Source organism: Trematomus bernacchii, unplaced genomic scaffold, assembly GCF_902827165.1.
Source record: "Trematomus bernacchii unplaced genomic scaffold, fTreBer1.1, whole genome shotgun sequence".
Lineage (NCBI taxonomy): Eukaryota > Metazoa > Chordata > Actinopteri > Perciformes > Nototheniidae > Trematomus > Trematomus bernacchii.
Genome location: NW_022987828.1, coordinates 3,698,501 through 3,713,050, shown reverse-complemented (window position 1 = coordinate 3,713,050; position 14,550 = coordinate 3,698,501). Strand labels below are relative to the sequence as shown.

Sequence of the window (14,550 nt, the reverse complement as noted above, 5' to 3'; positions counted from 1 at the left end):
ACGCCACAACCCCGGCGTTTTCTCTTCTATATTCTTCTATATCTATGTCACCGCAGCGCATTTATATGACGTACAGAAAAAGTAGCAAACAAGCTAACTGGGGCCGGTAGCCGTTTTTGCAGTTATTTCAGGTATTCTGACTTTAATTAGCACAAACGTTTGACATCTATCAACATTTATAAATACAAATTGTAGCAGGTATTTGCAGTGGGGGGGGTATTTGTTTCCTTGTTATATGTTTTTTGCATGATGCGTTTATCACCTTGCGTGGCTAAATGCGGTTGGTCGCGTTTTACTGACGCTCGGGTTTTGACATTGGCATGAAGCGTGATAGAAGGGTAACATTAACACGATTGATATTTTAATCTTGATCCTTGACGCTTTCCAATGCACTAATTAATGTATTTGGGGAAAAGACTACATCAGATATGCTCCATCATTAAAACTAGTCCAACCACCATGTGATTGTTAGCTAATGCTAGCCTTATCATTATCAAACCCTTTAGCTTATTAGCAGCTAACCACCTAAATCTTCTGTTTCTAGCTGCCACAGAATTCGCTCCAAGTATGGCTCTCTCCCTGCTTTCAAGATCCCTTGCTGGGCTCCTTGTAGAGTCATCGTCAATAACTCATCAGAGGACTTTTAGGTAAGATACTTTGATGTTACATTTTATCAGCTGGGTCGTCTGGGTATTTTTGACAAACTATTCAACACGTCAGAGAGAGTAAAATAAGTTAAGTCACTAATAGCAGTGGCATGCTTCAACATATCATTAATTTGTTAATGTCCCCTTCCACTCATACATATTATTTGTTTATTGACGTTTGACCTTCATTGTGAGAAATCATGTATGAGTAAAGTCTCAACACAAGGCTGTTATAAAGTCCACCTGCTGTAGGGGAAAACTATTCTATGTGGTTGATCTTAATCTACTTGAAGATGTGGATGTTTTACATAATACTGCATGTTTCAGCCTGATTTTATGACATCACAATTAGTTGTAAAAACAGTCATAATCCAATATGCTACATAAACCCATAGAATACATTTTGCATCTAATAGTGAAACATTTGAGATAAAACATTCTGTTTGTATTTTTATGTTAACCTTAAACTTTGTTGGCCATTTTTCTTCCACTTTAATAATAGCGACACCTTGTCCCAGTAAAGTCACTGTGAATGCTTTCATAGTTTCCTTGAGTTTTTTTCAGTCCTGGTTTCAGGAAACGACTCTAGAAAGCAATCAAAAAGGGGTAGTGCGAATATTAAAATTGTGGACTGAAACCAAATAATATCCTTTATCATGTGCACCTTTGGCATATTATTTAATTTCCCAATGTAACATTAGAGCACACGTTATTTACTGTTTACTGTGTGGAGCAGCCTAGGCATTAAACTGTATATGACATGATCACCACAAACAGGTCCCTACATTGGCATAAGATACTTGTCTAAAGTTATTCCACTTTTAAACTTGAAAATCATTTATTGCAAGACTGCTGACTGAGGGGTCTGTCAAGGAAATATGTAATCATCAACTAATATACTTTGACTTCTCAGTGTATCTGCTGTTGCAGCAGCCATTCAAAAGATGACTAGAGTGCGTGTTGTGGACAACAGCTCCCTTGGAAATACACCATATCACCGTGCCCCAAGAGTGATCCATGTCTACACCCAGAATGGTATAGGAAAAGTCGGTGACAAAGTGTTGCTTGCCATCAAAGGACAGAAGAAGAAAGCGCTCATCGTTGGACACAAAATGCCAGGAGATCGCATGACTCCACGCTTTGATTCAAACAATGTTGTTCTTATTGAGGACAATGGGAACCCCACAGGAACAAGGATTAAGGTCCCTATACCCACACATCTACGTAAACATGAGGGAGAATACTCCAAGGTCCTGGCAATTGCTAGTGCATTTGTTTAGTAACAGCTTTAATCAGGTGTTATTTGTCTTCAGTAAACTATATTAAAAAAAAGCATACTCTCCTCAAAATGATTTAGATTATGTTAATTAACGTGATAGACTCAAGTCTTTTCAACATGTTTGACATTTTACTAAGTTTACCATAAAGGTATAGGAGAGTTTGAGCAGCCAATGTGGGTCAAATTCATGTTATGAACAAACTGAGAAAGCATTTACCATGAGGGAAATATTTATTGAAGGCACAACATGCATTCACACGCAAAACACATGACTGGCATATTTTCAATCGCTGTCTATAACACTATTGTGTGTGTATAAGGCATATAATATCATGTGATCCCCATGAATGTCCCTTGCGTGAATTGAAATACACCATTTCACACTACTGTCAGGCAACTTCAGTAGCATCATCCTTCAACTAAATTGTCAGTGCAAAATTAAAAACCATAAAGTAGAACTAAACAAAGTAAGCTGATGTGCTTAAACTTCAATACAATACAAATACTTGTAATATATTAACAAGCTAAACTTTAGAATCATGCCAGAAAAAAACCATTGACATTATATTAGGTCTGTACTGCCATCTACAGGTCTGCAGGTGCAACAATGAAACTGAAAACTGAGGTGATCATTTCTTCTTCAAAATCTTTCTGTTAAACAATCAGGGCAAAATGGAAACCTGAGTGCAGAATGATCATGAGAAACTATAAGACTTCACCTTTTTAAATCTTTACAGAAACAAAATTCTTCAGATTTCTTCAGTTTTTTTATGTTCCTAGTGAATGTTTTTTAGTGAGATTTTGAGCAGTGAACTTATTGTTAGTACATTCATACAGTGAAACTAAAATATAACCCAAAATCTTGCAACAATGCACATCACAGCTAATGATTGTTGTCATGCAGGGAATCATGCTACAGATGATAGATCCATGTGGCACAGTGATTGCTTCATACAGCAGGTTTGCATAGATTCCTAATTCAGCCGGGAGACACAAGACTTCATAGGACTTTGGTTTCCTATTGTAGTAAATCCCCCTGCCTTTTTTGGTCTTGTGGAAGGCGGGGCTTAGCCTCCACCTACCAGGCCACACCCGATCCAACTTAAGGCCTGTAATCAGCAGTGCTCAGACCAAAAAAGGCAGGGGGATTTACTACACCTATTAAAAAGCTTTTTTACTACTTTACGTACGCTGAGGTGGGATGTGTTAAAGGATTGATGGGTTGCTAAGGCTGAGGGATCTTCATTTCTCCAGGTTTATGGCAATCTGCAGCCACTGTACCTTTGCTGCTCCAGAGAAGATGGTCCTTTCAACCACACATTGTCAGGTAAAGCCACTGGCAACAGGAGAGAAATGTTAGATGAATAGTAAAGACTATAAAGAAAATCACAATATATTTTGTCCACAGAACTTACCTCCGTTACATTCATCTCAGCCTGTCCTGATCCATCCTTGTCGAAGTGCTGGAAAGACCCTGTTGATGTTTTTACAATAATTAATAGTCGGCACACATGTACTGTAGTATACATTTACAATATAACAATTTACAATAATACTCACTGAACATAGCTTCCAGCTTGACCAAGCAGCAGATGAAGTTGTCAAAGTCGACCATCTCGTTCTCCGCATACCGGGCTACCAGAATCTGGTTCAGTTTGTTATTCAGTTTGAAACCTACACAGAACGATAATAAAAATAAAGGGTTACACTTCTCATCTGTGGGTGTGTATACAGTAAATAATGGTGGAAATTATCATCAAGAGCACTATACCTGCTCCCTCTACAGCAAGACGTATCTCATATGAGCTCATGGCCCCGGACTTGTCCAGGTCAAAATCTCTGAAAATGACCTGGAGGATGGAAACAGAAAGATAAATACAGAGAATCTAAGTGTGAACACTGTTCCTTTAAAAGGTCCCATGTCATGGCCATTTCCACTGATCATAATTCCATTGTTGAGGTCTACTAAAATAGATTTATATTGTGCAATTTTCCAAACTCACATTGGTTTCTCATACAGCATCTCTGTAAACTACGTGTATTCACTGAATTTCACTCTCTGCCTTTAACGGCTCGTTGTAGCTCCAATAGCTCCAGCCCCCACCCTCCCTGTGAGCCCAGTGTGCTCTGATTGGTCGGGACGTTGTGAATCGCGCTGAGCTCCGTGGAGGTGTTGTTTCCTTGTTTAGCATACACAGCGAAACACAGCCAAATTCATCCTGAGCACACACAAACTCACAGCCGAAGTAAAAACAATAAGTGTGGCTTGATATTGAGTAAGAAAAAGGTTGATAAACGCTGTGAGAATGGGTCTGCAGAGAGAATTTCGCCGCGATCCCAACTGTCTGTTATCAGCCTGCAGCCAGGGAGGAGAAATCAGCAGAGCTGCCTGCACTGTGTGTGTGTGTGTGTGAGGAAGTCCGTGGATTGGTCAATTTGGACCAATCAGCGGGGGCTTAACGTAACGGCTCCACGGATTGGTCCATTTCGTTCGGGGACGGGGTTACGTCACCCCGTCCCGGAAGAATCAAATGGACAATGACGTATCTCCAGCGAGGCGTTTTGGGGAGGTAGAGTTTAGTGTTAGAGTTTTACTCACTACAGGGTGTACTTTGAGGGTTTTGACTCTGCACACCGTTTACATGCATAAAAACCTTCATAACACACAAGGGGACGGGTAATAACCGGAAAAGCATGACATGGGACCTTTAACATTGTGTTTATTGTTTTCGTTCTTACCAGCCACTTTCGGATCTTGTTCCAGAGGATCTGAAACTCCACCAGCCCTAAACGGGCACTACCGTCTTTCTGTTAAACACATGGTCAAGGGGTGAAACCACACACAAAACAATCACTAGTATCCTAAGTGCACAATTAATTAATTTAGTTTCAAATAAAATAAAGATTATGACTTTTAATTCATTCATTCATTCCAGATAAATCAAAAAGGATACGTCCATCAGGTTGACCATGCTCCTGCATGATTCCATACTGAAGCCATCAGTCTTCAGATCTTTGTCTGAAAGAAAAGACATCTGAAACAGTCTGTTCTGCAAAGACAGTTTCACAGACACTTGTAAAACAGGCAGTCCAGGAAATGAATGGTGTGCACTCTACAGTGGAATCTAATAATGTAGTGGGACATTTGTTACCAACATGTACACTTTCCAGTAGCTATGATTTGTTGATAATAAACTCACGCCGGGTAACGACTCTGTTGAGAATGGTCCGAAGCTCGTGGACAGAAATCTCCATGTCCTGAAAAATCACAGAGGCCACGATGTAAGAGACATCTGTCTTCACCATAACAAGGCTGATACCAATGTGGATGTTTTAAGTATTATATATTATCTAAATGACCACCAAAGATACAAATATAAATGCAAACAAAGATACAAAACAGTAAGGGAGATCTGTTCAGAACTTGCCTCTCCTGCCAGCTGTGCGAACATGGACTTAAAAGAGTCATCAATGTCATCTTCAGTTACTTCTTCCTGTAGGAAACCACAATATAAAAAGGCATTTGTTTAATTTCAGAATCCTTGTCATTTCCTGCTATTAATAAAGTATAGTATGCAACAACTATTTTATTCATGTCTCAGTTTTACGTACTTCCTCTCCAAAATCTGCAGAGATTTCATCATCCAGTTCTCTGCAATAAAAAATAATTAGCATGATATTTACATTTCAAATACATACGCTGGATTTAAAATGATGTAAAAGACTCTTACTCTGTTTCCGATTGCTTCTCAGTGAAGACTCTGAGGACAAAGTCCGCCTCCTGACTAGCCTCAAAGGTGGAGGGGACGATTAGGTATTCCCCTGGGGGCAGACGCAGCCGTGTGCTCACCTCTCGCAGGTTAATGAATGTCTCGGAGCGTGCACACGATGAATGAGTCAGGAAGAAATCCTTCTTCAGATGGACATTCGTGCAGCCTCTGTACTAAGGGCCACAGGGAACACACATGGGTTGAAATGCATGTGCATGTTTTTAGGTCAATTTAATTGAAATCAGAAATAGTTTACAATACTGCCAAGCTTTTCGAACACATCTGATTTATATTTAGTTTTACTTTGGACTACATTTAATGCAATGTACTCCATATGAGAAGTAATTATACTAAAGAGGATTGAAATAGGTCAATCATTGATGAAACTTCTCAATATTATTTGTTCTTAAATATGTGGATTGGATTCATATCTTAATCAAAGAACGTTTTTTTTAAACTAAAATGTGATCAGCAGTAGTGTAAAATATACATGCAAAATAGGCGGTAGTAATAAATGCTCTGCTTACCTCTTCTGGAATCTGCAGAAAAAAAGACAAAGAAAAAATATATATAAATGACACGAACAAAATGTAACCTGACACAAAACTCAAGCATAAGAATAAACCATGAGAGAGAAAAAAGGACAAAACAGATTTTTACCTCATAAAGAGCAAAGCCAATGGTGTGCGTGTCCTGACCCTGGCGGCGGTATTTGCGGCGGTCCTTCTGCATGAGAGCAACCAAAAAGCTGCACGCCACCTCATCGTCCTCTGGGTCGTCATCCTCCTCCAGCAAGGTGATCTTGTACTGAGGGTTGATCCAGAACGTGTCTACACAGATGGTGCATTTGTGTTAGCATGTTTCATTGTCCACTGTATGTCAGCGTGTAGACTTTAAAGGTCCCCTATTAAACTATTTTTCAACAATATATTATAGGTCTCAGACATATACAAAACATGTCTCTGAAGTGTTTGGCTGAAATACCAAACAGATTGCATGCCATAAAACCCTCTGTTTCAAACGTGCTGATTCTGGGTCTGTAGCTTTAAATGCTATTGAGCTGCCACTCCTCAAACCACTCTGTGAAATGTTTGGTTTGAAAATAGTGCTCTAGGAGGAGAATCGGGTGATAAGGTGGGCGGATGTTACCTTGGTTAGTTATTGACTAATGGTTGCACAACCCAAAAAAAAAATATTTCACATCACAAAGTGTTCAAAATCTGATCAGCTAATTCTTTTAGGTTTTTATATAGATGAGTCAGGATAAAAGGAGAGAGGATATTTTTTCCTGAAACTTTCCGAATCTCTTAACACAGAGAGGACACATATTTATGAATAAAATACAAGAAAAAGTGGATTTTGCATAATAGGTGACCTTTAAATTAATTTTTTTCTGAGTCACAGTGACTCACTGGGATTGTTCCTGCAGCCTCCGGCGGTGCTGCCTCTCCTCCACGCGCCGTAAAACTTTGTGGTGTTCCAGTGGCTGAGACCGTCCTCACTCAGAGCGTCAGCAGTCAAGTTACAGATCTCTAGCCGAGAAAACTGCCTCTTGAACTCATTGAAGGACATCCTGGAAGATTAAAAATAAATGCTTAGGGTCAGAACCTAAATATGACTTTTATAAAAGAACAGTTCTGAGAAATGCGCTCTTTGTGGCTTTCTTGCCACTAATATGAGAAATTCTATCCCACTTTCTTGTCTGTAAGGTAAATATATAAAAAAGGACCTTACTTATTAGTTAAATATGTTATCAATTGATGAAAACTGAACCCACATGTATTTGTATTTCTTTTTTTTCCCTGTAACTCACCACAAGAAAGTGAATAAGTGTATTCCCGATAACTAGTTCTTTAAAATACATATAGTACATATAATACAATAGCACCTGACACATCTTACCAAAACTCCCCATCTTCCATCTTAAGATGCAGGTCCTCTCGTTCAGAAGAGTCAATCTCATCCCATTCAGGGGAACTACACACAACAAGACAAACAGACCAGAATACACACTCAGTAAGAGATATCACGCTCATAAAAGCACAACCAAACAAAACTGAGGATGCAAAAATGTTTAGTACACAGAGACATTGGCACACTCACTTGTCACTCCAGGCACCAGTCCACTCCACCTGTCCCCAAGGGTTACGTATCCGGATTAGGCGCTCCATGTTGCCTTGGTAATCAACCTACATAACACAGGGAGATTGGTCAATTAGACACATTAAGTCATTTGCAGTGTTGACCAATTAAAGACCACATAGTCATGCACGGACAGACCTCCTTCAGTCCGGTGAGTGAGTAGGCATGGCCCTTCACAAGCTTCTTGAATGTAACAGCCTCCATGTCGAAGGCACTGGTGATCTGTATATGAAAAACATAATTTCTGCATCCGAGTATGAATGGTCTGGCACAAAAATAACTAGAAGATCTTTTAATGTTATTAGCTTCCTCAGAATGGTGCAACATTGATCTGCGTGTCTTGGTGGTGTGCCAGCGTGTTCAGCACTTACATCGATGGAGCAGCCCAGCAGAGAGCCTCTCTCCAGGGCCTTAGCGATGATCCTGTGCAGATCTCTGGGGGCCTTGCGCAGCTCGTACATCTCAGACACACCACCTGTGAAGTCCTCAAACCCCTCAGTGGTGCTTCCTCCAGACAGAGCCTCGTAGGATCCATTCAGCCTGATGTCATGTGGAAAAAAAACACTTTCCATCAAACACACTCATCTGAATTATTGAACAACTGGTCAGGCTCTTCTAATACATACTTTGCGTAAGCCTTCTCTAGGAGTGCACTCCAGAATTCATTGCCCTCAGCAGAATGGACGAACATCAGCTCTCCATCTTTGACAGGCAATCTGTCATCAATCACAACATCTACCCACTCGCCAAACTGCCAGAACTGCAACACAGAGTAACAATCAACAACTCCATCAATCCAAACTGCTTGCCTTACATTTGAGGATCTTAAAATACCTGAAAGTGGAATATTCCAGCGTAGTCGTCTTGAAAGGACTGTCCATGTGGGACGACCCGGTGAAGAAGCCTCTCATTCAGGGTGAGAGACGCGATGGCTGCTAAGAGCCAGCAATCACCTGCAAATGAAAAGAAGCATTAAGCCACCTTTATATGATTGTCTTTTTTTTTTCACAACAGATTTAACATTAACAATAACAGCAAGGGCTCACCCAGCGCTCCCTGACAGATGTCGGTCCTGGAGGCACCGCCCACAATGAACTGAGGGTCATCAGTCAGGTCCTATGGAGAAATTCAAAAGGTCAATTAAATCTCAGAGTTTGGATTCATAGCCTATGATTTACATATAATGAATAGTTCAGAAGTGGGGTTGAATGAGATACTTAATAGTCAGTGCAAAACCTACAGTGGATGGCAGCCAGGTAAGCTATATTTAGAAAGATGTCACTACTGTCACACAGCCCCTTTCCCCTGGGAACTGAGTCTGTTATATCCATACATCTATCTACCTTCAAGCCAAAATAAACTTCATTGAAAAAACTGAAATGTTATCTTGCACAACACAGAATTGGCTGGTCTAAAGCAGCCTCAACCTGTGAGTATGTCACACAATAACATACTCAATTGATGAGCAAAGTCATGACTCTCTAAATGGTCGTACTCACAGCCATAGTCAAGAGATGAACTCCCCTGTTTTTGATTTCGCTTATTTCTCGGTCTCTGAAGTCTTACAGGGTTTGCACTCAAATTATCCTAAAAAGTCTGCCGGGCCTGACGGCCTCGACCCGTTCTTTTTAAAAATTGCAGCTCAGATTATAGCACAACCAGTAACTGATATTTTTAATCTCTCCCTGTCCACTCACACACTGCCAGCTGTGTGGAAGCAAGCTCTGGTATCGCCCCTCTTGAAAGCTGGTGATCCCACGGAGTTGAATAACTATCGTCCTATCTCAAATCTTTCTGTGTTATCAAAGATTCTTGAGTCCCTTGTTTCTACTCAGCTAAAACTTTTTTTAAATTCACACAACATCCTTAACCCTATGCAATCTGGATTCAGATCAAAGCACAGTACTGTGACTGCCAGTCTGAAAGTCTTAGACAATATTAAGGCTGCTTTGGATAAGAAATCAGTTTGTGTTGCATTGTTTATTGACCTAGCCAAAGCATTTGACACTGTAGATCACCACATTATGTCTAATGTTATGTTGGTGTCTCGTTTCGGTCACAATGCCATTTGCTGGTTTCAGAGTTATCTAACCGACCGTACTCAATGCGTCAGGTTGGGTAGTACTGTCTCTGACCCCGTCACCTTGGAGAAGGGAGTTCCACAGGGCTCTATTTTGGGGCCCTTGCTCTTTTTATTATATGTAAACAATATTTGTAATCAGATGCAATTTTCTACCTATCATATGTATGCTGATGACACTATTGTATACTCATGCGCTCCTTCTCTGGATATGGCTGTTTCCAATTTAAAATCAGATTTGATCACGCTGCAGCATGCACTTCTTGATTCCAAACTGCTATTGAACAGTAAGAAAACCAAAGCAATGCTTTTTGCTCCCAAGTCAGTGTCCTCTTGCCTCTCCATTGACACCCTTGATGGCGTTTCTGTTGAGTTTGTTGATACCTACAAATATCTGGGCTTTTGGTTGGACAGTAATCTGAACTTTAAACACCATATTGAAGTTTTAACAAAGAAATTGAAATTCACTCTTGGCTTCCTTTTCAGACTTAAATGTTGTTTTTCAATTTCATCCCGTAAAAGGTTGGTCTCTGGCTTATTCCTAATGTGCACAATGTAGTGACTGCTTTTTCGTCTTTTGTTTTCTTAGTTATGTTCTCTGTATTTTATATGTTTGTGTTATGTGTCATGTGTAACGTTGCTGCCTTCTTGGCCAGGTCAGCATTGAAAATGAGATTTTATCTCAATGTTTTTATCTGGTTAAATAAAGGTTAAAAATAAATAAATAAATAAATTAAAAAAAAATGATAAATTTTAAAATCAAAATATATGGAGGAGTACCTCATACAACCCCACTTCAAATAATTCAAACTATCCTTTTAAAAACGACATATAAACCATAAAACCACAAACCATAGCTATTTTCGCATCTACACTCTAACTTCCTGTGTTTCAATGACTGTAAATAAATGTTGGAGCGAGGAGTGGTCAGGGAATGACATGCCATGCCAACAGCTGCATCGGTCTGAAAGGTTCCTGTTCATACTCGTCCTATTCTGTCTGAGTTTACAGACAAGAAATAACACTCAGTGTCATTTGATATTTCTGTTTATAATGTTTCCCTCTTGAGTTCTAGTAATCAGTGGCAAGAGACATAACACATGTGTCATGAAAAAAGTAATGCGGAGCAATCAAAAGAACAATGAGAGGCATTTTCACATTTAAAATGTAAAAACAATTGATCTTGCCCAGGGGGAATTTTTAGAGCAGTACATATAAACTAAACATAATATAAGATACATTATATGAGTGTATAAAAATTGTTTTTATCGTGTTTCCTTCTTAAAATATATATATTGCAGATCTGCCTGTATTACCTTCTTCATAGACAGTAAATGATGATGAGAGATGTGTCCTTATTTTACCCAAGCCTTCTGAAATTATCATTATTCAATTGTACCCTTGCTGTTTTGCCTGGCTTGCTGACTTTATTTTCTGTTTCATTCTCTAATGCCTTGAGACTGAAGAGACAGAGATATGGTTATCTATATTTTTATTGAAACTATAATCTTTAATCTGTCGAGTATGATTTGTCTGTTTTGTTTTGCTTGGAATTATTAAACATAAAAGGTATTTGTCACTTGTACCCTTTATCTCAACTAATAGGAATAAAACATATCAGTTTTTTGTATTGTTAGTAACCACTCACTGTGGGCCGTATCCACTCCACATCCCTGGTTTTGGAGGAATAGGGGGCGAGCTCCTTGAAGCCCAGGGATGGAGGCTCAGCGGGGAAACAGTCGTCCTCAAACAGGCAGCCGGACTCCACACACTGCTGCTTCAGAGCCTCGTAGTCCTGGTTGGAGAAGGGCACAGCGTGCTCATTGGTGCCCATGCCTTCTGCTCGCAGCCTGTTGGCCTGTATGACAGCGGACATCCCAGTTGCATACATACTGGTGGGAGATAAAAATATGGAGGCGTGTGAGTATGCACAGGCTGTCTATAAATAGCAGAAAGCTCATCGGTGGCACACTCTTGTCCAAGTGTTACAGCACGGCACTCGTGTTTAGAAAAATATTATTTATGCTAGTGATAAATTCAAAACAATTCTGAATCTGCCTTAAGTGAATTCATTCCAGCCTAAAAGTTAAAGAAAGCTTTATGCTTTAAGGCCATTTAGGAAACTGAGGTCCTTGGTATTTGTTTTGTATTAAATATGTAGGTTAAGCAATCTGTGGAGGTTTTACATTTTACAATTACCAACAACATGATGGGGTTGTTTCATTATCTTTGGATTCAATATGTTTGAGGCTAATTAAATAATACATTATTCAGAAATCATAGGCTGTTGTTAAAACCTCTTAAAGTTGAGGAGCTGCCAAGTGGGATTTGTGACCTCAGTATTTCTAATGTCCTGGAAAAAGGTAAATCCTGCAAAACATAATTGTTTATTTAATTGTTATTTAAAATCAAAGCAAATGTGCTGCTATGGAAACTTCACTTAGCAGCCAACATATATTTAAGCCAAGCAAAAACTAATAATTAGACAACATAAATACAAACAGAAGAAAAGGGATTACTGAGGACTGTGAGAAAAGACCACCGTACACACAGCAGACCTAGAAATAACAAAGGACACCTTTGATACCTTCGTATAGCTTGTCTGTAAAGGATGGCTGAGAGAGAGAATGAGACAAAACAAGAAAGATTATGTTGTTTAACTCTAGTTTTGGCACAGGTAGAGATAAAGTGCTTTTACTTTTCAATAACTCAGATTGCACCGAGTTGCAGGATCCTGCGCAGCCCTAACGGACTTTAGTGTTGACCACTCAGTGGGGGTCTTTTCTCCTCTCTGAATGCACCTCCTTTACAATCCCGGAGAGTTTCACAACTTTCAGCCAAGTCTCAGAGGACGATACAAACACTTTGTGAGAAGAGCAGGAGATAAAAAGAACCACATACATCAAGAAGATGGCTCTTAGTTGTTCATTTGCTCTCCTGTTCTGAATTACTGCAAGAAACTGGGACATGAGAGGAGCTTTTATCTGGCTGTGCTCCACTGGAACAGAATCCTAATGAGCTCAGATCTGTATACAGTGCAGGAAGAGGGGGCAACTTTGATGGAGCTAAAGTGGTGAGGGATCAGGGGATCGATGAGGAGAAAATGACTCCGTTGACTTTCAGTGATGAGTAAGAGAGGAAATAATGACGTGTTGTTGCGAAAAACAAGCTTTGCTTTTGATAGAAACAATTCTGCAGGCGAGGACCCCCACCCTGACACTGGGGCCCCTCATGCTGTGAGAGTCTGCATGAATGTCCCTCCTCTATCAGACAGCTAGATAGAGGACACTGCGGCGGATGCCTAAAAGGATATCACTATATTTCCCCATTGGGCAAAGAAAAGCTGATCCAGACATTCCTTTGACAATGATGTCATCTATAGGACTTCAACCTCAACAATGCCCTATAATAACCATACAACCAGAACAATGCTGCGCATATCCTACTTTATTTTGATTTCTTAGTGAATTTAGATGCCTGTTAACTATCAAACAGTATTAGCATGTCTGGCATGTATGCAGGCTCATATTGTTTTAGCACCTGTTCAATGGGCCTGTCTTTTTTTATGGCCTGATGCCTGCTTCCAACATTTCTCACAACAATAATATATATTTTACCACACAAACACACTCATTCCACACCGGATGCTACATATGAATTAAATCTGTATGCCTGAATATGACAGCTGGATTATTATTAGTGCTACAGCGTACAGTATGTTGAATCTAATAAAACGCACGGTGGCCTAACGTCACACTGATTCCACCGGGAGGCACCGTTAACTATCAGCGGGATAATTAGCACATTGGAGCGAAAGGACATACAGAAAACGGCTCCACTCACCACCGCCGTGAAGGGAACCTGCCGCTCCTTCAGAATTGCTCGGATTGTGATAATCGTGTAAATCTGGGGTGGGGGGCAGTGGTTGTTTGGTAAACAGGAGCAGTGCAGGTCCAGCCCTCTCTCTCCGCTGTAGTTATGTGTCGGTCGCGAACGAGCCGGCTCTAAGAGCCGGCTCTTTTAAGTGAACGACGGGAGCCGGCTCGCGCCCGCGAACGAACCGGTTTTTTTTGTTTTGTTTTTTTTGTTAAGTAATACAAGACAGAATGATATGATGATCTCCGCGCTACAGCTGCTCCGTGCATGCATGCAGTGACATGTGTAATATCCAAGGATTAGAGACTGTTGGATGCTGCTGTTTTGAGCATTGCAATACATTTATTTTTATTCTGTTTTTTTATGATTAGAGACGGTTGGATGCTGCTGTACTGAGCATTGCAATATATTTATTTTCACTATTTTATTTATTTATGATTATCCTTAGGCTCAGCAAAGATTTGATGTCAGCTGTTGCTGTCTTTTTTTCTATAGTTAATACTGAAATAGAGCCCTGCTGTTTTGTCAATACAGTAGCCCCTTTTTTTAAATGTCTATGCTGGGGTTTTTATAGGTGTTGATATCTGCTTTGCGTAGCGTGGTTCTAGAAGCAAGTCAGTGCATTCATTGGGTGGTATCAGAGAGATACAAGGGTCTGTAAATGCAATGAAAACAATTGGCCACAGCAAATAATTGATATTAAACATGTCATTTTTACTTTTGAATACTTCAGTACAAAGGATGTATTGAATAATT

The 14,550-nt window shown here is 39.9% G+C and overlaps 2 protein-coding genes across 3 annotated transcripts; one reads left to right on the top strand and one right to left on the bottom strand.

Moving 5' to 3' along the window:
• Positions 1–34: 34 nt before the first annotated feature.
• Positions 35–2,023, top strand: mrpl14 (mitochondrial ribosomal protein L14). 2 transcript variants are annotated; one of them, XM_034152555.1, is made up of 3 exons: positions 35–131; positions 545–647; positions 1,561–2,023. In XM_034152555.1, the coding sequence occupies exons 2-3, from the start codon at positions 568–570 to the stop codon at positions 1,925–1,927; spliced, it is 447 nt and encodes a 148-aa protein (XP_034008446.1). In that variant the 5' UTR covers positions 35–131; positions 545–567; the 3' UTR covers positions 1,928–2,023. The 2 variants fall into 2 exon arrangements, with proteins under 2 accessions (XP_034008446.1, XP_034008447.1); XM_034152556.1 differs by lacking the exon at positions 35–131 and adding an exon at positions 240–338.
• A 115-nt stretch (positions 2,024–2,138) lies between these two features.
• On the bottom strand, positions 2,139–13,876 carry capn1a (calpain 1, (mu/I) large subunit a). Its single transcript, XM_034152554.1, has 22 exons — positions 13,762–13,876; positions 11,567–11,810; positions 8,885–8,954; positions 8,673–8,791; positions 8,465–8,598; positions 8,210–8,378; positions 7,977–8,060; positions 7,800–7,885; positions 7,599–7,673; positions 7,109–7,269; positions 6,357–6,526; positions 6,224–6,235; positions 5,658–5,869; positions 5,539–5,578; positions 5,355–5,420; positions 5,127–5,184; positions 4,881–4,945; positions 4,666–4,734; positions 3,698–3,776; positions 3,487–3,600; positions 3,342–3,400; positions 2,139–3,262 (listed from the first exon to the last, which is right to left on the bottom strand). Exons 2-22 carry the CDS (start codon positions 11,807–11,809, stop codon positions 3,236–3,238), a joined length of 2,112 nt encoding a protein of 703 aa, XP_034008445.1. The 5' UTR covers position 11,810; positions 13,762–13,876; the 3' UTR covers positions 2,139–3,235.
• Between the last annotated feature and the right edge of the window lie 674 nt (positions 13,877–14,550).